This window comes from Microtus oregoni, unplaced genomic scaffold, assembly GCF_018167655.1.
Source record: "Microtus oregoni isolate MIOR12 unplaced genomic scaffold, Mior012 000000F_ref0000247, whole genome shotgun sequence".
NCBI lineage: Eukaryota > Metazoa > Chordata > Mammalia > Rodentia > Cricetidae > Microtus > Microtus oregoni.
In genome coordinates, this window is record NW_024543059.1 from 81,414,622 (window position 1) to 81,440,074 (window position 25,453).

Consider the following 25,453-nt stretch of genomic DNA (forward strand, 5'->3'; position numbering starts at 1 on the left):
GCAGACTGAGTGCGTTTGTTACTGAGTAAACAAACAAACCCTACCGAGTCAAATGGACCACTGGAGACTCCCCAGCCTTCCCCCAGAGGGAAGCCAAAGCAGGTTTGTGGTTGAGCCAGCTCAGAACTTCACCCTTATCCTGTCTGCCTCCTCTGAAGGACTCCTTCAGTTTCTCCACTTCAGAAGTCACTAAGTCAGCTCCAAACACGTGTGCTCAGTTTCCTCAAATGAGGTCTAAACCGAGAACTAAACTCAGTGGTCGCCCTCAAAGAGCTCTCGATCTAGAGACTTCGTTCCATCCAGCTCGCTCCCTTTTTGATCCTTCTAATTCTTGCCAATGTAATAATCCAAAGCCGTTTTCTTTCTCTTTTAGCCTCATCCACAATGCAAGTAACTGTGGGAAGAAATCTAAGCCTGTACTAGATTACAGCATTTTTCTTCTTTCTGTAAGACTGTATCCCTGCCCATCGATATGGGGCTTACAGTCCCTCTCAGAAGGTCAAGTCTTGTCAGGCATAGTCACATGACTTGTTTAGGCATGTGAACCAAAGTACGGACCAGAAGTTTTAAGACCATGAGTTTGAATGAGACCAAGGGTCAAGGGGCAGCTTTACACAGGAGGGTCTGGAGGGAGAAAAGGAAACGGGGACATGATGTAATTATATTATATGTTGAAAGCAGCGGCGGGGCTGCGTCCCACCACCCAGCTAGCTTTACCCAAAATAATTACATGGAAACTGTATTCTTTTAAATACTGCTTGGCCCATTAGTTTTAACCTCTTATTGGCTAGCACTTACATATTGATCTAACCCATTTCTAATATTCTGTGTAGCACCACGAGCTGGCTTACCAGGAAAGATCTTAACCTGCGTCTGTCTGGAGTGGGAGAATCATGGCGACTGCCTGACTCGGCTTCTTTCTCCCAGCATTCTGTTCTGTTTACTCAGCCTACCTAATTTTCTGTCCTATCAGGCCAAGCAGTTTTCTTTATTAGTGAACCAATGAAAGCAACAAATAAGATACAAGACTCACCTCCATCAATTATAACCTAAAAAATTATTTTTAAGAAGTGGCTTAAACATTGAAGGTGCTGCAATCTGGGTTTTTTTGTTTTTAGGTTGGTTGGTTTTTGGTTTCGTGTGTGTGTGTGTGTGTGTGTGTGTGTTTGCCTTTGCTCTGATCTAGATAGAGACTTCTGCTTGCTTTGGGGTCTTGCAAAGGGAAGACACTATAAGGAGCTACCATCTACCAAGACTTAACAATTATAGTATAAGTGAAAACTCTACATTGTTGTAAGCCACTAAGATTTTTGGGATCACTGCAGTGAAGTCACCTAATGCAAATACCAAGTCGTAAATAATAAATGGAAGAAATAAATGTGATAGTCTCAATTCCCAATCACCTTTATTTATATAAAAGTATATTAAATAAATTATCTCAATATATACAAATAGAAACTATACACATAGAAAATCCCATATATAACACCTTTAAAATTAATATAAATATATGCAGTGTTAACCATAGACACTTTTAGGTACCTTAAATCATAAAAAACTCAATGTAGTTTCTTTGTGTAGTAGTCCTATAAAAATAGAGTTGGCTATCAAATCTTTAATCCCCACCATTGTCAGTTAAAGTGCTAAATTGTAATACATAGCAGAAAGATGCCCCAAGCAGAAATATTCTGCACTTAACACATTAATATGAAAGTTTGACAATTGCTTTGAACTTTCAAAAGTACCTAGAAGGGGGGAAAAAAAGAAACCAACTACTACTTTACAGAAAGACAGCTTTAGAAAAGTCCATCCAATTTCCTTTTACTGTACTGTAGCCTATGAAATCAGCTTCTCAAAGGTTCTCCCAAAAGTCCACCCGGGTTATATGAAAGGCGTCTGTCCCCCATTGACCTAGTGTCTTCCTGAGTGTAGTATATAATACACAGTCTAAGCATTTGTGCAAAAGACGCCGTAGTGTTAACCAGTCCGTACCGTTCAGTACATTCGAAAGTGGCAAATGCTAGTGTCGGAGTCAGTGGTGGCTGGAATAGCAGGTCACAAATGGGAGCCTTTCTGAACCAGGGTTTTCAAGCTCCGCGTCCTCTGCTCCCATCAGAGGTCTTGGTAACAGTGCCGTTCAAGGAGTGCGGTAGTTAGCAGCCTCAGCCTCCTGCCTCTATACTGAGCGCAGCGGGGAGTTCTCCTTCCTCTTCTGCCCGGCTCTGCCATTTCTGTGCTTGCACAGATATATGGACAGGAGGATGATAAAGATGGTGACCACGAACACCACTGATCCCACAATGATGAGTGTTTCTGAAAAAAAAAAAAATCAAATCAAAGTCAACTTGGAGGTTCAAATCCTACTCGCACCCTCTTGATTTTTTGAAGTCTATTTCTTCCAGTTTTCTTACCATGCTTAGATTAAGAAAGAGTTTACCTGACCTCATATGCTTGAGAGAAACCGACAGTGAATGGCTGGAGCATTAAATGAGTCACCCAGTGCTCCTCGGCTAGAGAAGAGCTGCCAGAGCCGGGTGGAAGAGCAGGCATTGGAAAGGTAGACAAAAAGGGCCCCCGAGTTTGGTGGCAGAGGTTATAATAGAAGATGAATGGGAAGAGCAAAGAGACAAGCCTACTCCTGCAGGAGATGAAGAGACATTAGCTGGCTGGTGGAGGAAGGAGGTTTCCTGGAAGAAGCCTTGGAAATACCTCAGAAGATAGAGATGAGGCAGGGAAACTGGAAGAGGCCGAGGCAGCAGAATTAGAGTAAGGCTTAGGAAGGGGAACCTGGGGGCCCGTGGGTCAGGAGCTGGCCCAGGGGTGGGGCCCAGTGGAGGGGGAGCTTCCTGCCAATAGTAGTAAGAGGGCAGAATGCTTATATGTGTTCTTGCATTTAAAAAAATTGTGTTTTTTAGGTTAGCATTTAAGGTAATGGGTTTAATTATGGCATTTTCATAACTACATGCAATTAGACTTTGCTGTCATTCATTCCTTGCCCCCATGCCCCTTTGTCTCTCTCCAGTCCTCCCCCTAGACAGGCCACCCCTCTTCTTTCTTATCACATCTATCCCATTATTCCCCCCTTATAACTCTCCCTTCTCTCTCATAGCCCCCTTTCTAGTTTCATGACGTACACACACACATATACACACATACATACACACACAAATGCACACATGTATATAATTTTAAATCTAGGTTTCCACATAGAAGGAAAAATGTGGTTTTTGTCTTTCTGAGTCTGACTTACTTGGTTCAACATAATGACTTGAAACTTCAACAGGGGCCAGGCCACTACTACTGCCCCTTGCTTCTTCTTCCCTGATAGCATGCCGAAGCCTAGAGGGATACCTTCAGACTTCCAGGCATGACACTGAGCACCCAGAGTGTGTGTTCATGTGCATGCATGCGCACACGTGTACACACACACACACACACACACACACACACACACACATCCCCTGTAGTAACAGTTCTTCATAGGTGCCCTGAAAAGATCCATGTCCAGAGACCACTGCCCCCCAGATCATGCTGCCAGGAGAAAGCGCTGTGACTGAAGACTTAAGCCCTAGCTGTGCTCTGCATACCCAGTGGTCCATAGAATTTGGTCCATTGCAAGTGCCCAGGCAAGTGCTTGATAACCAAGGGGGCCACTTGGAATCACTTCTAAATGCCTCAAAGAGAACCCAAAAAGAAACCCTAAAGTCGTTTCTCCCCGAACGTTTGCACCATAGAGGAACATGTTGGGGTAGTCAAACCTCCCAGGCCACTGACAGCCACGGCCACTGACGGCCACTGACAGCCACGGCCACTGACAGCCACGGCCACTGACAGCCACTGACAGCCACGGCCACTGACAGCCACGGCCACTGACAGCCACTGACAGCCACTGACAGCCACGGCCACTGACAGCCACGGCCACTGACAGCCACGGCCACTGACAGCCACTGACAGCCACGGCCACTGACAGCCACGGCCACTGACAGCCACGGCCACTGACAGCCACTGACAGCCACGGCCACTGACAGCCACGGCCACTGACAGCCACTGACAGCCACGGCCACTGACAGCCACGGCCACTGAAAGCCACGGCCACTGACAGCCACGGCCACTGACAGCCATGGCCACTCACCTCCCATTATACTTTCCCACTGGTCCGTGCACTCGGTGCTGCTTTCTGGGCTCTTTTGATTATCTTTCCTGGAGCGAATCAGAGCGTGGACAGTGAAGCAGTAGCTGCCATCGTGTTCCATTTGAACGAAGAAGTCATTAGTGTCTGTATAGATTGGTTTCTGTGGAAAGATAAAGAGTTCTTGTTTCATCTAGGCTCAGAGTGACTTCTTTCCCCTTATTTAGTCACCAAGGAAGGCAAAAAAAAAAAAAACCCTGGGCTCTAAGCAAGGTCTATGACATCATTGACAGAGGAGGATTGGAAGTTACTTGGCTAATCAGTAACTCCTGATAACTGCTAAGGATGCCTTCACCGAGGCTGAAAAGATACAACTTGGGTAAATCCAACTTAGTTCAGCTCCTCTTTTTATCTGAAGGAAAAAGAGATAGAATTTACTACTGAACCAGTGGTAAAGAGATTGTTACAAGGCCCTGCGTAACAATCCCAGCATCACAAGCAGCTTGCACACACACACACACATGCACGTGCATACACAAATTAATTAATAAGTCATTTTCCCCTCTGGGATCCCCAGTATGAGTATGCGGGAGAGGACAGGACCCTTGGAGATTATCCGGCCCAGCTTGTTGGTTGAGAAACTGGAATCTCTGAAAGTGCCTGCCCAAGGGCCCAGGGTGACTAACAAAAGTGGCAAGAGAATGAGGACCTGTCGTCCATACCACCACTTCGACCCCTATTCCTCTACATTTGAACTGGGAAAGAAGCGGACTGCGGAGAATGAAGGACCTATAAAAGAAGGCATCAAAATGAGTGAAAAACTTCTCACTATTCCTGTGCTTGTCTCTTTCCGATAAGAAAGTCCATAGCTCAAGTCCTTGCCAAAAACATCCCGCAGGGTGAGGAATGTGCCATTCGGCCTTCTGACTAGCGTAGGAGTGTCTTCTACCGTCACGCTCAGGTTTCGGCCAACTTGTTTAAAGTGCTGAATTGCTGGCTGTCCGAGCTTTGCTGAAATGGAAAGAGACAAATTACCTTGGTTGGAAATGAGAATCCATACAAAGAAAAGATCACTGAGTTATCATCATTGACAACTCCTCCATCACGCACATAGAACATGTGTACAGAATCAGCTCCAGTAGCTGGGGTCCTAGAGCTGAGTCCCAAGACAGCACACAGCAGCGCTGTCCTCTGGAAACACAAGGAGAGCTTTCCTCACAGGCATTAGGAAATGTGAGAAGGAGCTGGTGGAACTCAAGTTAATATTAAACTTTAATAGGGTTATTATTATTAACCCATTAATAGGTTAACATTTTAACATGCAATCAAATATAAGCACTTTATGAATAGTTTACGTTTTTCAAAAACCGTCATATATTTCATCTTGGCAGCATTAGCCGTATTTCTAGAGTTTGGTGACCATGTGTGGATGGCTGCAAGCTTCCATAATTTATGTGCAATAAATTAGAGGTCTAGTATCCCTGTTTCACCAAGGAATTTCTTTTAAGTCATTGGTTCTTGGTTCAGTTACCTCTCCTGTGCTCTAGTTATGTGATAGTCAAGTAAGTCCTCACTCTATGCAAGTCACAGGACAGTGTGCTTGTGAGTGTGTGCGTGCGTGTGTGTGCGTGCACGTGTGTGTGTGTGTGCGTGTGTGTGTGTGTGTGAGCATGTGTGCTCTGTCATGTACCACAGAGGATTTGATATGGATTACTGAACACTCAAGAACTATAAAGGATAATCATGGCTGGGGGAGAATGATTGTCGGTGAGCCTGCGTGACATGAAATTACCATGCAGAAACCCACAAGTAAAAACACAAAGGAGTCTGAAGAGAGAGGCTTGTTAACGAGGACTCTAGGGAGATGGTCACATTCATCTGGGTAATTAGACCATGAGCGCAAATCTCAGAAGTAAAATTCCGGCCAATTGGCCCTCACCAGTCCCACCATCCATATCTCAGAGCCGTCAGAGGGGTACAGATGGGAGCACCAAAAACGCAATGCTTTAGTTTGAACCAGCAGGCCTTGCAGAGGAGCAGAGTTCAGTCCTCCTAATGTGCTTCCTGTGTTCATGAAATGTCTGCTTCTAAACCGCAGTCCTGCCCTCCCCCCACCCCACAAACACACAAAAATCTCGTATTTGACAGGAATTCTCTGCATTTCCTTATTAGAGGGCAGCCTAGCCCGCTGGGATAAAGGTGCAGAAGAAAGAATGCCACATGTTCAAACCCAACATGAGGGAGGCCAGCCCAGAGCTGGCAGGTACTGGCTCATCTCGAGTGTGTGACGTGTATCCTGGCAGAGCGTCCCGAGGAAAAACAACAAGCCCAGCCTCGGTGCAACCTCCAGCCAGTTACTGGTAGGAACTAGGGGTAGACTGGAGAAGACAGTGGATGACTGATACAGTGATCAACACACACAGGTTCACATCCTGTGACCCACCCGCCACATCTGCAGAGAGTGGGAGACACACTTATTAGATGCCCCTCTCTGTGTGTATAGAGATATGTGTTTAATCTAATGGCCAGTAGGGACCACAAAGCACAAGAGTATACGGGAGACTAGACCAAGAATGAAGACATTGCCAACCAAGCTACTTACTGTCTCGGTAAGGTAAAAATTCTGGGGCATTTGCTAATGGCGGGTCCCCAAAGTAAGTGTTATTTGGTGGGACAGATAGGACCCTTGCGTGGTAGACCAGGTGCACATCTTGCATGATCTCGTCTGTGAGGTCACACTCGGTGTCTTGGATTAAGAAGCATTTGCTCTTCCAGTCTCTAGATCCAGTGCTAAAGGAAGGAAGGAGAGAAAGAGACGGGATATCAGGGTTTGTGTCCACCAGGATGGGTGGCCTTCTACCGCCAGTACGCTCTGTGCTACCAACTGGTAGCCACAGGGAAACGTGAAGAGGCATCTCCCACCCTTTGCGTTTGACGCATGAATGCATGCTCACCCAGAAGCCAGGCTGACTCTGCTGGATTTTTAAAAATTTTTAATTAATTAATTAATTAATTTTATTTTAGGTGCATTGGTGTTGGCCTGTATGCGTATCTGTGTGAGGGTGTCGGATACCCTGGGACTGGAGTTTACAGGCAGTTGTGAACTGCTGTGTGGGTGTTGGGAATTGAACCTGGATTCTCTGAAAGAGCATCGGTGCTCTTAACCATTGAGAGGACAATTCTCCAGTGAGGTCTCCCCAGCCCCGCCCCCCCTTTTTAAAAATGCATGAGCATATAAGTTCAGAGACACTAAACAACTTTCAAAGTCACACAGTAACCAGTGGTAGAGCTTGGTTTGTTTGCCTGATCACACCACATGCTAGCTGTGAGTCCAGAATGAGAACGTGCTTCCTCAAAGAGCAGAGAAAACCAATGCAGGTAACACCCTCTCAACCGAGTCGGAGCCTCCGAGGGCAGAGGACGGAACTTGCTTTTTCCCCCACCCTATTGCCATGGAAGCTCTGAACACGTGGGCACTCTTTGGACCAAGAGTTCTGGTTTGCATCTCTCTATCAAGCAGTGGGACTTGGGTGTGTGCTAAGTGTAAGGCTGCTATGCTTTCAGGGTGAAGACACACGTCCCATGACCACACACATGAAAAAGAATCCAGCATCTCCTTAAAGAGATTACAGCACATGAGGGAACCTGAGCAAAGGAACCAGCATAATATCGGGCATATAGAAATGTTGACTAACCACTTAGGATGACCACGACAGGATGTAATTATGTGAGAATCTATTACAGATAGACTTGATTATTCAACATAGATATAGAATATGATATAACAGTGAGCGGGGGAGTCACATGTAGATTCAATGATCTAAATCCGCACAAAAGTGGATTCTTCAAAAACATAACCAGACTGAAAGAACCTGGTTACAAATATCCTTTATCTTCAAACTAACTTTAAAATTAGAATATTTTACCTTCTTGTATTTTTACAATTTTCTTCTATGATAGAGAGGCTCTATGATAAGTATAGAGAGGCTGTTTGGATCCAGAATGACCAAAATGCACCTTGATTCCATATCAACAGCCAATGGTGGCTTTAATGGTTTCTTTCCACCAATAAGACAAGCATGTTGTTCAGGGGCTAGGCTCTGAGCAAGGACATACAGCTGAGAGATGTGCTGTTTTGTTCTGCCCAGCTCACAAAGTAGGAACATGTGCGCTCTTAAAAAAAATTTAGGACAGGGGCCTACATTGTCCCGTGACAACAGGTCAAAGAGAGGACAATTCTCCAGTGAGGTCCTCTGGGTGTTGCCAAGAGCACAACCACTTTAAAAGTATTCAAGGTCCCTCTAGGTTAGTGAAAAACTCCCCAAATTTGGAAATAAAAGTCCCTCCTAGTTTGCTGAGGAGTTCCAACAGCAAACAGACACTCACTAATTGAGTTAGAGACTGTGTCTGGACACTTCTCAATTCAGTTTCCGAATTCAGCACACACTACGGACTGGATGGCACACGGCACATGGGGCTGAGGCTGGGCCTCGGAGGCTTCCCAGCTACCACTGAGCCTATTTTCAGAGAAGATGCTGTGGGCTCAGCCAAGAGGCTTTGGCACCACAGAGCTGTCCTGGGTCCAGCACCGTACAATCAAGCTTCAGCAGCATGGTGGGGGTGGGGAACGGGGTCCCCTGTTAAGATGCTGCCTCCTTCGTGGGGAGATCAGAAATAAAGGAAATCCAGGAGAAGCAGTGACGAGTGAGGTTTTCCTCCCAACCTTGTTTCAGACTAACAGAGATGTGGTACATTTGGTTCCAGGCAGCCTGGGCAATCACCAGGAACCGTCAGTGTATGCCGCTGGCTTACCAGAACTGTCTAGATTCCAACATGGCTGCTACGGTTCCCTTAGCCCTAGAATCCCCTTTCCCCTGAGAAAGGCGAAAGCTAGCTCAGGTCTCAGGCACTGACTGATGGAAATGCTTCCAGGATCAGCCAACTCAGAAGCAAGGGCCTGCCTGAGGAGGGTGACCTGGCTCGTAGGATACCCAAGTCTGCGGGCATCCCTAAGTTGTGCCCTGAGCTCTCGTGTTCGTAGATCGTAAGTCCTACTACTCTCAATAATGACCCCCTTAAAAATTACTGCTAATAAAGGCTAACATTTAAAAAACCTAGTCAATTCAAGATATATTCCCAATGTCGTTACAAATAAGATGATATATTTAGAAGATAATAGCTACTCCCAAAATCTAATCTTTTTATCTAGAAGGAAAGCATTTCCTAAGGCAAATGTCAGGTCTGTATAAAGGAAATTGATAACTTTAATAACTCTCAACTATTAAAATATGAATTGGCAAGATTTGAATTTGTTTCGAGTCAGGGTCTCACTATGTAGCTCCAGTTGGCATTGAGCATATGTGTAGCCTTGAACTCCTAATCCTCTTGCTTCATATGACCAAGATGTGCAGGGATTATAGGTATGTTCCACCATTACCAGCTCAACTAAATTTGGGGGGCATGGATTAAAGATGGGACCCAAGGTTTTGTACATAGTAGAAGAGGATTCTACCACTGAACCAAATTGCCAGCCTTTAACTGATAAGTTTGACTACAATGGTAATAATAGATTATGAAATTTCTTTATCTCTATATATCTATGCATAGCTATACATGCATATATGCATGCGTGCTCATACTCAAATTCTCTTCCCTTTGGTTTGTCAATAGTCATGGGGATCATTTAGAAAAACAAGACAGACATTTAAAAGACCCACACTTGAGAGTTGTAACTATAAAATGTTTGGAACAAGCTGAAACAGCAAAACCAAGAAGCAAAAACATGCTTGACTTTTGCCAATGATGCTCTACGTCTTTACGTCACCGCTATTGAAATAATGTCCACACCAGGCAGCCTCGATTTCTCAAGCTCCTTGTACATCTCTTAGATCCTATCAGAAGCCAAAGGCTTGCCAAGAATGTGTGAAAACCGTCAAAGGAAAACGTGGCACACCCTGATACTTAGATTTAAAGTGTTGACTTATTTATTCCTGAGAGCTGTCAATCAGTGAACAGGCTTGAATGAGGCAAGCTGTCCCCAAATGGCAGAAGATATAGACAGTCCTTCAGTGTTTTCTAAGCAGCTCAGTGAGTCAGAAATTCGGCTTCCACCAAGATAATGAGTACAACCAAAATTTGGTTCCCAGAGTCCATAGATAAATTAATCAAATGCTGCTTCAGGGCAGTGTAGACACTGAGATTCCTCCTACCTCTCCCTGACATGCCAGGAGCCCTAGTCTAGATAGCTAGCAACCGGGAAAAGTATATTGGTGCTTTTTGGAGATTAGCTGCCATTTATCCCACTAAGTGCCTGCGTGACTAGGCTCACCTCTCTACAGCTTATACGCACCTACTACTTTTCCTATAATTTCCCCCAAATAACTAGACATTACATCATTTTATTTATTTATTTTTATTGTTTAGTTATTTATTCTGCTACAGGATCCCACATATTGCAGGATGGCCTGGAACTCCTATATATAGCTAAGACTGACCGTGAATTTTAAATCTTACTGCCTCCACCTCCTGGGTGAGACCATACCAATTCTGTGCAGTGCCAGGGACCTACCCCAGGGCTTTAAATGTGCTAAGATGCACACTCAACAAACTGAGGTACATCCCCAGCTCCTGTCATACCCGTTGAAAGTATGGAAATATTTTCACCTTGATGGGACATGACGGCCTGGCAAAATACCATGAAATCTCTATCGTTTGCTGAACAGTCCGACCTAGCAACAGTTTTAAAGAGTTAGTAAGGACAAAAACATTATCTTTTCGTTTTGAACTTAGCTTACGTTATCTCAACAATGTAGACATAACCGATGGGTTTGGGTTCCCACTCCAAAATGGTCTTGAAATTAGTTGACTTCCAAGTTAAATTAAACGCCTTCTGTAGAGTACCTACAAAGAACACAAGAGAACTATAATTGCATGCACTTCTTCGTTCATGAAACACCTACTCAGCGACCGCCAGCAGAAGGAGCACATTTTAAATGTCAATTACAAAACATCGCTAACTTAGGAAGAACAGAGACGGTGTGTGTGTGTGTGTGTGTGTGTCCATTTTTTTTCTAGACCCATATCGTGCTCCTGGTAACATCCACACCACAGTCCGTGGAAGTAGCTAAAGACCCTGAAGTCCTTGTTTAAACTATTTAAGGGAAAGCCCACTTTATGGCGACGTGGTAAGAGGACCCAAGGTCTACATACGTGCCAGAGACCCTTCTGACACAGGATCAAAGTAGACGCAAAGGTGGGTTTGAATAAATTCCAAAGAGGGCACGTTCCACACAGGTAAGACGATTCAGGAGTGTATATAAACGAAAAAAGTCAAACTTGACAATGTAATCTAAAATATCTCTACACTGAAACTCCCACGGAGAGCAAAGTAGATGCGTGACCCACGCGGCACCTGTCACGTGGTGGGATGCCATTTCATTAAAAATACTCTGTTATTAACGTCTCTTTTTGCAAGTCCTCGGGATTCATTCAGTCTCTGCCTCGCCCCAAACATTGGGTAGATGTGGGGTATGAACTCTGTCTGCCTGAGTTTATAACAGGATTGCTTCTGCCAGATCTAAACTAAAGGCCGCAAGAATAGCTGTTTGCTACGGGAAGGCGCACACCTTGTCAAAGATAAAATGCAAGCCACCGGAAGCACGCAGACTTGGACAGAGACGGATCCACGCACCCGCTACCTTCAAGGGTTCAACTTCCTAGGCAGCTCTTTCCTCAAAGTCAAAGCAGGAACCACCGATCATTGTGCAACCGTGGTAAACGCACAGAGCAGGCATCTCCAGTGGCGGCAAAAGCCGGCTTGGGCATCAACTACCTCTCCGTCCTGTTTTCATTCAAACCCTCAGGACAAGCGCAGCCGAGTCCACGTCCACAGGTGGGGCGGGACACGTTAGGGTCCCCAAGGAACCACAGCAACCCCCACTTAGCCAGGTACATCCCCTGTCTCCCGTGTGCTCTGGGCTTTTCATGATCGGTGCCACTCACCTGCAGCCGGGGCCACCTGGACGAAGAGGCAGCCGAGAAAGGTGGGCGCAAGCGCCGCTAGGAGGCGCGGGAGCACGGGGATCGCCATGTCCGAGGGCTGGTGGCGGGAGGTCGCAAGGCTTCGGTGGCGACGCGGAGGTTGCGCTGCGGAGGCGATCGGGGGGAGTGGGTGATGGGTACCGGCTCTACCCAGGCTGCCGGGGTCCGCGCGGGGCGCGTTATAAAGGGCAGAGCGGCCACGGGCGCCTCTCCACCCCGCGCCGCCTCCGCAGAGGCCGGCGACTCCCCGCCCCCCAGCCCCGGTCACTCATCTTGGCGGTGGGCGGCTCCCGGTCAATCCACACCCCTGCCCCGCCTCCTCCCATAGGAAACTCCGAGACCCCGAAAGGGGTGACTCACCCGTGATTCAACAGCGCCGTCGAGCACCCAGCTGCCCCTTCGGCGCAGGCGGATCCAGGTGCTGCGAATCCAGGCTGCCGGCCGATCCCTGGATGAACAGCCTTGGTAGTCTGGGAGGGAGAAAGGAGTCGTGCTGGAGGGACCTCAGTTGAAAGTTAAGGGAGCCTTACTTTCCCTTTGCTTTCCTTGAAGGCTGCGCCCTTAGCACAAGATATATCAGGCTCACCGGATCATTCCCAGTAGACAAGTGCAGTTCCAAGACTCTGCCCGAGCACCCCGTGGTTAGCAGAACATTCAGTCAGTCCCTTGGTATGTTATGCAGGGCGATGCAGTAAATGCACGTGTCTGCCATGGACAAATGCCCTGGATTAGGTCTAAAGGCCACTTGGCATCTCCCCCACCCTCACCCCGTCCGGGTTCCGGTTCCCAGCTTCAGAGAGGGACCGAGGAGCTTGAAGTCTGGGAGAATCTGAGCTTGACGTCTGTAGTTAGGGGATTCCAGGAAAAATGGTTCTCACTCACGTTGAGGAAGACAGCTGTGGGTTTAGAGCGAATTCCTCCAAAATGCAGAGAAACAAAAAATGAAACTGAAAAACAAATGACATTGGGGCTTCCAGTTGTCTGTTTTCCTCTCTAGATGCTGGGGATGGACCCAGGAGGCCACCCGTGCCAAGCACACCTCTGTCACTGAGCCTAGCCGCAGCCAGGTGTCGCCGCGCAAGCTTTGGTTTTCGTCTGTTTCCCGCTTTCCTTTTCTAGGTTTTGCTGTGAAGCTGTTCGGGTCTGAGGACGTCACTGATCCTATTGGTAGCATTTGGCCAACGTCCTGTCAAGAGATTTCTTCTCATTCTTGGTTGAGTATTCAACTTATTCCTTCCTTTGAGAAGCAGTGCTTCTCAACCTTCCTGACGCTGCGACCCTTTAATACACTTCCTCAGGTTGTGCTGACCCCCACCATAAAATTATTTTCATAAATGCAGTTTGCTACTGTTATGAACTGTAATGTAAATATCTGCGTTTTCCTATGGTCTTCGGCGGCCTCGTGAAAGGATCTTTCAATCCCCACAAGGAGTTGCGAACCACAGGTTGAGAAACACTGCTTCCTACATTTTTTTCCCCACTTCCTTCAGTAAAGTCAAGCTCAGGTCCACCTTGTAGGCTCTGAGGAGTGTAAAAAGGCACTAAACTGTCGTCACACTTACAGTGACTTTGATTAGGCTTCCCGATTATGTCTGAGAACAGACAGGGCAGAACCTCCTCGACATCCTTTTACAATACCAACCCTGCGGCCAGCCGCTCCTATGGACTCACTGGCCTAACGGCAGGCACAACGTGGCGCTATCTGGTCCCTTATGCCAGGGGCTTTCCCTCTTGCCTTCTACTCCTGACCGAGCAAAGGAAGATTGCATCAAGAAAACGGTTCAGAGAATGATCAATTTTTCCATTCACAGACACTCAAAAGTGTCCTGCCATGGCGCGGAAAACACTTGCAGTTTGGGGAACCTATTGTTTGTCGGCAGAAATATCCTGTTGGCTATTCCCTAAAACACACATGCATGAAGACACGTAGAAAGCGCGATTTCCTTTTGCATAACCAGTGGTGAAATGTGGCTGATGAGGAGTCTGCAAATGACCATGACAAGCTCTCAGCCCTTCCTGTGCACGTTTGTAGAGCATGCTCCCAGCTTCACCAATTCATCAAGCACTTGACATAGTTTGTCAGTCTACCCCATTCAAGCTTTTCTCAGCGGGTGGGGGAGTCACATATTCTCCCTTTAGCCCTTAGGACAAGTTGCCAGCTCTTAGGAGGTGCCTCGCAGGTTTGAATCAGTGAAGATTATTATGCAGCCATGCACACAGCTGAAGGTTTTAATTAACATTCAAGAGACGCACTCTGTCCCTGAAGCCAGGCAGTGAGCCGGTCGGATGGGTGAGAAAACGCAAATCTATGCGAATCCAAAGGCACCGGCACGGCTGTATTGTTCCGCGCTGTTCCACAGCCGGCCATTTCTGGCTCCCAGGACTTCCAACTGGAGAAGAGGTAGTTTCAGCACAGAACGAAGAAGTTTGGGAGCTGTTCTTTTTTTCTAGCAGCCTACATTCTAGGGTGATTCAGAATCTGCCTAGTCATGGGTTGTGATGAGACTGTTGATAGACAGGCTTAATGGCTGTTTAGTGTAATTTCCTCAAAACGTCTGTCTTCCTAGGGAAGGAACAGGTTAAGATTTATGACAAAAGGTAAAATTAGAGTAATTTAGAAAAAAAAACAACGGTAATATGCATGGGAGAAGGGGGAAAGAGCAATTTAAAGCCTCCCCAATGCAGGTAAAAGGCAAAATGTGAGAAGAAACCAGAGGGAATTCAGAGTTGGTGAGAACACAGAGTTCTGAGTGGGGGAGAAAAAGTGACTCAGCAAAACCAGAAACATCTGGCAGGGTTAGTCATGGAGAGATTGCCAGCTGTGGCTGTGGATTTTGTGAAAATAATTATGCACTATTCAACAGTTATGTTTCTACCAAAATTAGTTGAAATCCTGTGCGATAAGAATCTGCTCCCTTGCCTGTCCAACCTGCTTCTGCTCACCAGCCTGGCCGCTCACCAGGCCAGTCATTACACAGCACTGTTTTGTTTTGTTTTGTTTTGTTTTTTTTAATTACTCAGTTGGTTCGTTTTGAGACAAGTTCTCATTAGATAGCCCTGGCTAGTCTGGAACTAGTATAGACCAGACTGGTCTCCAACTCACAGAGATCTACCCACCTTTGCCTCCTGAGTGCTGGGATTTAAGGCACCTGGCCAAAAAAACCAAAAAAAAAACAAAAAAACAAAAACAAAAACAAAAAAAAACAACCCAATTTTAGAGAAACATCTTCAGTCTAAGAATTGTTTTTTTTTTCAAACTCAAGGTTTAGTAGATTGCCTATTAAACACGCTTTCATGGTGATCAATAGTTAACATTTTATTGTGCACATGCAATGATGATAAATTACAAATGGATCACAGCTATGATCTTAGTAACAAAATCCGCTGAGAAGAAACCTTTAACCTGTACTTTTATTGATACAACATCATGTGGCTTCAAGTTTTGTAGGCTAGCCCTTTCTGCGAGAAAGCTTCAGTCCTTCATTTCTGAGACTTCTGAATGTGATATATTGAAATCATTCCACAGATCTCAAATGCCGGAGCAGCTGCTGAATTCTGGGCTAGAATGTCCGGAATAAAACAAGAAGTCCCTCTTTCTTACTTGGGTCAAGATTTTAATGGTATGAATGCTTTTCTGTCAGCAGATGGGCAAAAGAGAAAACACTTTCAATAGTGTTGTTTATTGATAAACTTTCTATTTCCTCCTAAGCAAAAAGATTTAAATAACCTGCCATGGTCAGTCTTTCTAACAGGCATTTTAAAAAGATTTGCGTTATTTCTTAAGTGCACGGGTGCTCACATGCGCATGCGTGAATTCAGGTTCCTGTGGAGGCCAGGAAGACGGAGCTGGATGTCCTGGAGACGGTGTTGCAGATGGTTGGAAGCCCATCTCAGGTCTTCTGCAAGAACAGTACATCCTCTTCACCACTGAGCCATCTTCCCAGCTCCAAACAGGTACCCCTCACTCGGAAAATTACCTACGGGTTTGAAAATTCCTTGAGGGAGTGAAACGAATGAATGAAATAACCGGCTCGAAAGTGCGTTTAACCTGTTTGTATATTTCCTTGGTGACATTTCCCAATAGCCTAGCTCCCTGGTGTTCTACGTTTTGAAGTCTATCCAGTCACTTTTGCCTTTGATGTTGCTGCTTCATCTTATCCTGAGTCAAGAGCTCAAAGGAAACCCTCAAGGCAGAGAGTAACTCTCTAATAACTGAAGAATATATATATATATATATATATATATATATATATATGTGTGTGTGTGTGTGTGTGTGTGTTACAGTACCATTGGTAACATTTAATTGGTTGTAATTATCATTTTAAGTCTTTATCGTTTAACTTAGCATATTGTAACAGCACACAGAATAGCTGTTATTCTCTCCCATTAGGGGAATAGCAGGAAGCTATAGTTAGTATATATATCTCTCTCTTGCTTTCCTCGCAAATACCTAGGTAGAAGTCCTAATCCTCTATGTCATGATTAAGAAGTGGGACCATTGATAGATAAATAAGTCAGGGGTGAAGCTCTCATGAATGGGATTAGTGCCCTATTAAAGGATTCTATAGAGCTCTCCCTTCCTTTGTTCCACGTAAAGATACGAGGAAAAGATGGGCCATGAGTAAACCAGGAAACTGAATCAGGAAGCCAGTCTTTGCTAGGCACCAAATCTATCAGAATCCTAATCTTAAATCTATGAATATGCAGGACCACAAGACATAAATTCTGTTGTAAAGTCACTCAAAATATAGTACTGTTGTTGTGAGTCAGATGCAGGCCCTATGCTACGGAGGGTGTTCGGGGTAGCATGGTTGTGAACGGTTTCTCAGAATTTGCTAACCTTTATTATTCAACAGGCCATGTGGCAAGCCTTAAGCTTGGATCTATATTTTAAGAAAAGCATTTATTCACTTCCTACCACTAGGTATTAATCAAGATCCTGGTTTACATAACTTAAGAAATATTTATCGAGAGATTACCACATATGGGACAATATACCAGGAACTATGTTCGAGTCTGTTTTGGAAAATAGCCTATACGTTAGTCAGAGAGAAAAGGCAAATACAGAACCCTTACAAGGAAAGAGCAGAGCTGAGGTCTGCGCTACATTGCCAAGTCTCACTAGTAGACTGAGAGCATGTTGGGAGACTGCTTTAGCTTTGGTAACACACAGGCTTCCCGGCACACAGCAGGCTCCCTTGTCCTTAAAGCATTGTTCACATCATAAAAGCTGCTCAGGGACCCTCTGGAGAACTCTTTTCCACCCAGGTCATCAGAAAAAGTTCTTAGAAGGAAAGCAGAGTTTGGGCCATATCTTCGTCCACTTGGGCTACTCTAAGAGAATACCTTAGTGCTCACTTGGCAGCCTATACACAAGAAGGAGAGGAGGAACAGGGGGGGCAGGGAGTGGGGGGAGGGAACAGGACGGACAGAAGGAGGAGGGGGAAACGCCCTCAGACTGTATAATTTACAACAACAGAAATCCCAGTGCCAGAGGCTCAGAAGGCCAGCCGTGAAGATGAAAGTGCCAGCCCATTCAGGGTTTTTCAAAGGCTTGTTCTGGGCTTCACAGATGGTGACTTGTGTCCTCACAGAGCAGGGGAGGACAAATAAACCACCGCCCCCTCTCCCTGCCTTTTCATAAGGGCATTGGTTCTTTATATAACTCACGAGAACAAGACCTTTTGACTTAATCCTATCCAGAACCGCCCCCCACACACCTCTCATTGATACTATTGCACCCTGCATGGAGTTCCAATCCATGAATTTTCACCAACATTCAGATCATGGTTAGCTGGAGAACAGAGGAAGAGCAGAGCCGGAGACAGAGGACTGAGTCTGTGGGCAGAGGGGTGTGGGTCAGGTTTGGGAATAGGAATCCTGCAGATGCGACAATTGTCTCCACATTAAAGCCCCAGTGCAAAGAGACTGGTGTCACCAGGCTATCCCTGAGGAAGCTCACTCTTCTGGTTATAAAGTGTCAGCAGAATTGAGAATTGAAGAACTGAGTTGAGGTCACATAAAAACAAACAAACAAACAAACAAACAGAACAGAGCCTCCAGCCTACACAGCGGCAGGACATCAGCCGAAAGGACAGTTGTAAGAAACCATGAAAGAAGGAGTGGTGGAGTCTAGTGATTGACGTGAGTGGGACAGGAAGAGCGAGGAGCAGGTTTGGGGACATAGGAAGGCATCACCACAGGCAAGACCACACAAAGGTGGGCAGCTTAGATAAACTTAGAGATGCCAAAGCCGAGGGACCCCCTGGGACTGCTAACATAGAGTAGGAAGTGGGCCATAGCTCAGAGGGGGAAAAAAGCTGGAGGGAGAAATGGGAAGCCATGCTGGACAAAGTCTCCTAGAAGCATCTAAAGTGATAGCAACCCTGAAACAACTAACAGGAGCTGCTCAATTTGATGTAAAGAAGCACATTACAGTTTATGAGCCCAGGAAGCATTAGAACTGATGAAACTAAGGACTAGAGAGATGGCTCAATGGTTAAGAGCACTGCCTGCTCGTCCAAAGGTCCTGAGTTCAATTCCCAGCAATCACACGGTAGCTCAAAACCATCTGTAATGAGATCTGGTATACTCTTCTGGCCTGCAGGCATGCAGGCAGGCAAAACACTATATACTTAATAAATAAATAAATCTTAAAAAAAAAAGAACCAATGGAATCTTCTCCCACTTCTCCTTTAGTCAGTTTCTGTGTTGCAGTGCCTAGAAATAAGTCATCAGTAGCCCAGTCTCACATCCTCTTGGTTTTGGCACCCTGGGATACAATCACCAGTACTGCTGAAGGAGTCTAGTTGTCCCTGATTGAGGCAGGAAATGCTCCTCTGGCAATGTTGCCAGAGGCATGTACGTGACCTATTTTGGAGTCAGAGAGTGGGTCTGAAGCTAGAAGAACAGGTTGGTAGAGTTACGGGGCAGATGGTGCATTTGTGGCTTTCCTGAGGTTGTGAGAAAAGACCCTGGCAAACAGTGAGTTAAAGGTAAAGGTTCTTATAGTTCAGAGGCAGAGGTGTCCATTGTGCGGGGAAAGCAAAGAAGCAGGAGTATGCGGTTGGACTGGCAGTTAGGAATCAGAGAGATAGAATTTCATCCATTCACAGGAAGCAGACAGTGGGAGTAGGAAGTTGGGTGAGGCTACAAATCCTCAAGGCGCATCCTCAGTGATGTACTTCCTCCAGCAAGAGTCTTAAGGATTCCATAGCCTTGTACACAGTACTGCCAACTGGGGACCAGATGTCCTAACACATGAGCCTATGGGGACACTTCTCACTCAGACCCTCACAGACAGGAACAAGAGCTACTGCTGGGCCTACAACAAAGAAGTCCTTAGTGTGTGGCTGAAGGAGGAAGGTGGCCTGTGAGACTATGGAGGACTATCCAGAGATATGGAAAAGGACAGGAGATTAAAGATTGCAGAAAGAGAAGATCATGAAACTTAAAATGGCAAAAATCCAGTTGTATGTGAGGTTTTGAAAGCTACTCAAGGACACAGCCACAAAGGATAAATTCACATGAATCATGTCAAGTTTCTCACGTCTTTGGATTATCAAGAAAGGAAGCTACTGCTGACCTGAGAGATACATATCAGTGATTCAGACAAATTTCCCAATTTTTTTTGATTTCTTTATCATCAAGGTTACTCATGGTGTCTGTCTAGCCCTGACCTAAGTAAGCCTCATTCATCTAGGAATTTGCCTTTATCAGTACTTTAAAGCCTAGAAACATGGTTTGGTGTGAAATTATTTCTGGGGAGACATGAATAATAGTCTGCTCACCCCAGATAGGGAACTAGTGACAGATCAAAGTACTAATACTACCAAAGTCCAATTTGGTAACAAATGAGCTTTTTTTTTTTTTTGAAAGTATGGGTGAAGTGTTTCTTACAGAAGTAAGGATGACTTAAAGGCAGCTTTATCACTAAAGCCCACCCTAGCCTGAAGGAAGACTCAGAAGCTGGGGCCTTGGAGCTCTTTCCATAACTTGTAGCCAACTTGACTGGTGGGAGAGTCTCTCCTCCTCAGTCACCCCATCTCTTCTGTTTCTACAACCATTGGGAGAATGGAGCTTTGTGAGTCTGATAAGATTCAGGGACTTCCTGAGACTTCTGAGTTGTTTATTTCTAAGTCTTAAATAGTCTACCTTAAGGGCAGGCAGAGCTCTATGAGGCCATTCTAGTCTACTGAGTGAGCTACAGGACAGCCAGAGCTACACAATGAAATCCTGTCTCAGAAAAACAAAACAAAACAAACAAACAACTCAAAAACGTACAAGGTATTGGAGGCTGGAGACATGGCTCAGCAGTTAAGAGCACTTTTCTCTCTCTCTCTCTCTCTCTCTCTCTCACACACACACACACACACACACACACACAAACACACACACTTTCCTGAATATTTATGAGCTTCCCTGCAGGATGAAATTTTTTAGTTCAGAGAAAATCACTATACAACTCTCAAATGCTCAGATTCTACCAGTAGGGCTCAGGCAATAATGAATGAAGAGGTCAGACATGGTTTCAATGGTCTCCGTCATGGGCAGAATCATCTCAGAATCTAGGAACTCTACAAAGAATTCTGTTCTTTTATTTCTTCAGTGACATCATGTCACCAGTGGAAGAGCAGCTGATCAGGAAACTCAGAGTGAATCCCAGGACCAAGCTACGATCTTCCTGCCCATTGAAAATGGCCAGAAAATACCATGTATTAGCCACTTCGTATTAACTCAGTTAGTCTTTATAGGAATCCCATTTGACACAGAGAGAAATTTTCATTTTATAGATGGGTTAGCTGAAGCCCAAGATGGCTGACCAAGTTGTTTTGATGTTGCACCTAACCATTGGAGCTCCAGAATAGCTCCATGACCACAGCGCTCACTACCCGCCTCGCTGAGTGTGTGACAACTCACTCCCCATAGAAGCACTGTAAAAACTGCAGCAACGGATTCAAGTCCATTTCTTTTCCACCCTCAATGTCTCCTACCTTGTGACGCCAAAACTCTCTGGACTTCCTGGCTTTCGAATATGGCGATTTTCCAAAAGAAAACCAAGCCAAACCTGCCCTTGGTCAAGAAGAAAGGGCTCTTTCTTTTGCTTTGTTTCCAGCTTATTTTGTTCTTCTATTTACGCATTCAAGTTGCATTCCTACCCGGAACAGAGAAGAAAAAGAAATTGTACCTGAAAATGGCTCATTTGCCCTGGGAACATGGCATCAATGCCCCCAGCTGTGTCTATTATTCATTGAGAAATATGGCTCATGATTTCAGCTAATACCCTGGGGTAGGAAGGCCCTTCAGACTTGCTGATTGAGTTTCTGAGTATGTTTGATCGTGCTCACTTCCACATATCATCCTGACATTCCACATGGCTCCTCTTACCCATCACTTTGTGTCTCTTTATCATCATCATGATGCCACCACCCTGGCTCAAGATAGGACGTGTGATGTGGTTACCTGCATTTGCTGTGCTCTATTTGTGTAGTGGTTCCTCCTTACCCAAGCTCTGGAGGGAGTCTCCCCAGGTCTGTCATTTTCTCCTGTGAGATGTCCAGTAGCCCCCACTACTGACCTGTTTTCATAAACCTAGTCTAGTCTTCCTGGTTATGACCTCAGAGCCTGCCTCTGGGACAGGTTGAAGGATTTTTTTTTATCCTGCCCGTGTGTGTGTGTGTGTGTGTGTGTGTGTAGGAGGTAGAGAGAATCTGTCCCACATGTGTGTGGGTTCCTGTAGAGGAAAGGTGTTGGATACTCTAGAGCTAGGGTAACAGATTGTTGCGAGCCACCAGATGTGAGCCCTGGGAACCAAACCCTTGGAAGAGCAATGCTCACTCTTACCTAGTCAGCCACCTCTCCGGCCCCATGGAAAGGTTGGACAGCTCTGCTTCCAGGTGTCAGGCCACCCTGTGCTCTTGTTATACCACCTGTGGAGCAGTCTAAGAAAGAAATGCCGTTGGTGTCTGCAGAGCCCAGGGCTGACTGAGCCTGAGCACGTGTCCTTTTTCTCCCTCCCCTCCGAGGCACTTGGGCATTTAGAAGGCAGGTTCCTGACATTATTAAGAGCAATGACAGGCCGGGTGGTGGTGGCACACGCCTTTAATCCCAGCACTCAGGAGGCAGAAGCAGGCGGATCTCTGTGAGTTCGAGACCAGCCTGGTCTACAAGAGCTAGTTCCAGGACAGGCTCCAAAACCACAGAGAAACCCTGTATCGAAAAACCAAAAAACAAACAAACAAAAAAAGAGCAATGACAGGAGAACAAATCTGCCTGGAGGCAGAATGAGGAGAAGATTTAGGGGACAAAAGAGAGAATCTTAACTTTATGATCACAAGGCATATGGAGTCTGGATTGAAACAAATCAAACAGCTACAGTAAATCTCTAAATACCCCAAGAAGAGATCAAAGAAAACTGAACGGTAGATGAGAGAAAGTCATCTGCCTGCCTTCAGAGGTGATACGTTCTACCGCAGTCTCTCATGTCCCAGCGCCTGAGTCTAGTGAGGAGGGACAGTTGATCACGGCCTCCACCATGATGGGTGATGAAGACAGCAGGTGTGGGTCTATCACAGAGAAACCCACACATTCTAAAACACCCACGGGAATGGCTTCCTCCAATCTGGGTCAGCTCCTGCCTCTGCCTCTCTTTCTAACAGCAGTGGCACCCCTGGTAGCACAGGCTTGCTCCTGGCCACCTTTCATCTCTGAAATGTTGCGCTACCTTCCCACACGGGCACATGAACACACGGTTCCAGGGTTTGCTTGTAATTGCTGCGGAGGAATGTTCTGGTCTTGGCCTCCTTCTGTGCTTGTGACCTGTTGGGCAGGATACTAAAATTCACTTTAGTCAGCATTTCAAAGAAATGATTACAAGTTAGACATTTACCGCAGTTCATCCGGGAGCAAAGAACACTGAGTTATGAGGTCATGCAAAGTAGTCGAGTTGTCAAGATGGAGCGCAGATAGGGAAAAGAACAGCTGCTCTTGACACTAAGGGAGAGAAGTGTGTGTGGTGTGTGTGTGTGTGTGTACTGTGTCCTTACCATTTAATTTCTCAGAGTTTAAGCTTCTCTGTACCAGGGAACATGGGACAAGGGCTTTGATTTTGAACTCTGTGCTCTGCTACTTAAAACCTTGATTCTCTGGGTCAGAACTTAGTTTCACGGCTGACCTGTGCTAATTGTTTCGAGTAATGACTAAGCCCAAGTTTATCTTTAATGATTATGATTAATAGTTCCTCTGAACACACCTTCTGAAGTGACTTGTTGAAAGTATTCAGGTGCAGCGTGGGTCTGAGAATTGACAGCCAGCTTGGCCTCTTCATTTCTTCTCATTGCAGTTAACTCAGACACGGGGACCATTTGCCTGTGGGTCTGGATGTCCTATATCAGTGCTGGCACATGCAGGAATTATGGTTACATGGTCTCTATTAGTTAGCTCTGGGCAGACCACTCAAGTGGGCACCCTACACATAAAGGGATCCGAGGCTCCACCCCTGTTGATCAGTACCATCATTTTGCATTGTAAGCAGCTTACCATGCTGTTCTGAGAAAGGGCCTTGGGGCTGAGAGAACTTGAGAGGTGCAGGCCAGAGAGGGAGGCGGCAAGCAATTTTCTGGGACTATCCCTGCGCAGGATCCCTGCAGGCAAACACACTGCTTTCTCTCTTCCATCACCAACTTCCTCCGGCCTTGCAACTCTTCTGTTCTCTTGCTGACAGTAGATGGCCTGGTGAAGTTTCCTCAGCAGTAGGCATCCTCCGGTTCCCACCTTCATGAAGCGCTGCTGAAATCAGCAGGGTGCCCTTAGCCTGGCCAGTCCATAAACAGGTCACTCTTTCATCAGAATTGATAAGGTGTGTCTGGGCCGCTCATGTTTAGTCATTAATAAAACTCTCAATGTTTGATTTACGGCTCATGTAAGCCCTGGGAAGCAGATACTCCAACTACCCTCATTTTCCCCTTGAGAAAACTGTGGATTGCCAAGACTAATGCCAAGTGCCTGGGATCAGGGGCTGGGCTGGATAAAGCTTCTGCTCGCAGCAGTGTGGACCCAGAGTATGTGAGCTTAGCCCCCGCCACAGACTGCTAGCATCTGTGCCTAAGCTCCTGAAAAGCACCTCACAGGAGAATGTCCCGCAGGGCACCCCGAGTCCCGCAGAGCCTAGGGTGAGGGCAGAATCACTCTAGAGCGCTGTGACACGCTCATGACACATACTGAAGAAGAGTGTTGCTGAGGCCTGGGGAAAGCCTTCAGCTTCGTGGGGAAGCATTTTTCCTTTCAATCTCATCAGGCTAAAATGATTTATATATTAAAGTAATGACTCAGACTTAGAAAACTAGTAAAAGTGCCTTTGTTAAAGGAAAAAAAAACTATGCTGGCTTCAAGTGCTCAAGGCCCATGGGAGACAGGGAAAATTTTAAACCCCTTTTCATTTTATTCTATTGTTCTCTAATTGTCTATTCCCCCCAAAGGTGAATTCAGCTTTGGCTGTTTTGTTAACTCCAAAGGCGTTAATGTTGACAAAGTGTTCAGTTAACACTGAGGGAGGGTGGAGGAGGGATGCTCCCGTAAGTAGATCCGCCCTTTCCCGCACCCGCTCAACAGGCCCAGCCACTTCAGTCAACAAAACTTGTCAAAGAAGCAAACAAGCCCCCAGTCCACCCCACCCTCAAGTTCATTTCCCAAACACTCCTTTGAGTGATGTGTGGTATTTTGACTTGGCTGCGTGAGCCAACGACAATAGCTGGTTTCATTGTGCAACGCCTAAAACTTTGCTGATGACTTCAGGTGCTGAAAGCAACAAAAATCCTCACTGTATATTACAATTACAAAGCAGTTTCTGACGGCACATCAGGTGGGGTTCTTTTCTAAACAAATTCCCCCAGAATGAGGCAGCAGGACCGTGGGATGCTAGGGGTTAGGAGGTCAGCCCTGGACAGGCATAAAGGAGACCAGGAGAGGCAGACTGGTATCTCAGGTGACCTTCTGAGTTTCCCATTGCAAATCCCCATGAGGTGGAGGGCTGGGGAGATCTCGGCAGGACTACAAGGGTCCTGCTGTGCTTTCTGGAAACAAATGGTTCGAAAGCTCTGAGCAAAATGCCACTTGAGATCCCACATCCTGGAGGAAAGTGGAGACACCCAGCTGCTTACATTCTTGCTTATGCTTTGAAAATGCATAATCTTTCTTTGTGTGTAAAAAAAAAAAAACTTTTCAAAGCAAATTGGTATTCCAAGAAGCAAATTTTCTACGCCCCAAATGGCTAGATTTGGATGTGAC

At 45.9% G+C, this 25,453-nt stretch overlaps 1 protein-coding gene and 1 long non-coding RNA gene across 4 annotated transcripts; one reads left to right on the forward strand and one right to left on the reverse strand.

The window, feature by feature from the left end:
- Positions 1 to 1,388: 1,388 nt before the first annotated feature.
- Positions 1,389 to 12,825, reverse strand: F3 (coagulation factor III, tissue factor). Of its 3 annotated transcripts, XM_041652557.1 has the most exons (8): positions 12,756 to 12,825; positions 12,530 to 12,639; positions 12,131 to 12,274; positions 10,924 to 11,029; positions 6,732 to 6,919; positions 4,959 to 5,140; positions 4,133 to 4,292; positions 1,389 to 2,313 (listed from the first exon to the last, which is right to left on the reverse strand). In XM_041652557.1, the coding sequence occupies exons 3-8, from the start codon at positions 12,216 to 12,218 to the stop codon at positions 2,177 to 2,179; spliced, it is 861 nt and encodes a 286-aa protein (XP_041508491.1). In that variant the 5' UTR covers positions 12,219 to 12,274; positions 12,530 to 12,639; positions 12,756 to 12,825; the 3' UTR covers positions 1,389 to 2,176. The 3 variants fall into 3 exon arrangements, with proteins under 3 accessions (XP_041508491.1, XP_041508499.1, XP_041508483.1); XM_041652565.1 differs by lacking the exon at positions 12,756 to 12,825 and having other exon boundaries at positions 12,530 to 12,653; XM_041652549.1 differs by lacking the exons at positions 12,530 to 12,639; positions 12,756 to 12,825 and having other exon boundaries at positions 12,131 to 12,401.
- A 421-nt stretch (positions 12,826 to 13,246) lies between these two features.
- On the forward strand, positions 13,247 to 16,013 carry LOC121455181. The gene is made up of 3 exons (XR_005975453.1): positions 13,247 to 13,382; positions 15,696 to 15,789; positions 15,989 to 16,013. It is a non-coding gene; the product is annotated as an uncharacterized LOC121455181 (long non-coding RNA).
- Positions 16,014 to 25,453: the final 9,440 nt, after the last annotated feature.

Excerpts from the sequence above, each read along its gene's own strand:
- F3 (XM_041652557.1), bottom strand. The coding sequence starts at position 12,218 with ATGGCGATCCCCGTGCTCCCGCGCCTCCTAGCGGCGCTTGCGCCCACC. Across the intron at positions 11,030-12,130 it reads CCAGGTGGCCCCGGCTGCAG|GTACTCTACAGAAGGCGTTT; the intron begins GTGAGTGGCACC and ends TGTTCTTTGTAG. Across the intron at positions 4,293-4,958 it reads AAGAGACAAGCACAGGAATA|AAACCAATCTATACAGACAC; the intron begins GTGAGAAGTTTT and ends ATCTTTCCACAG.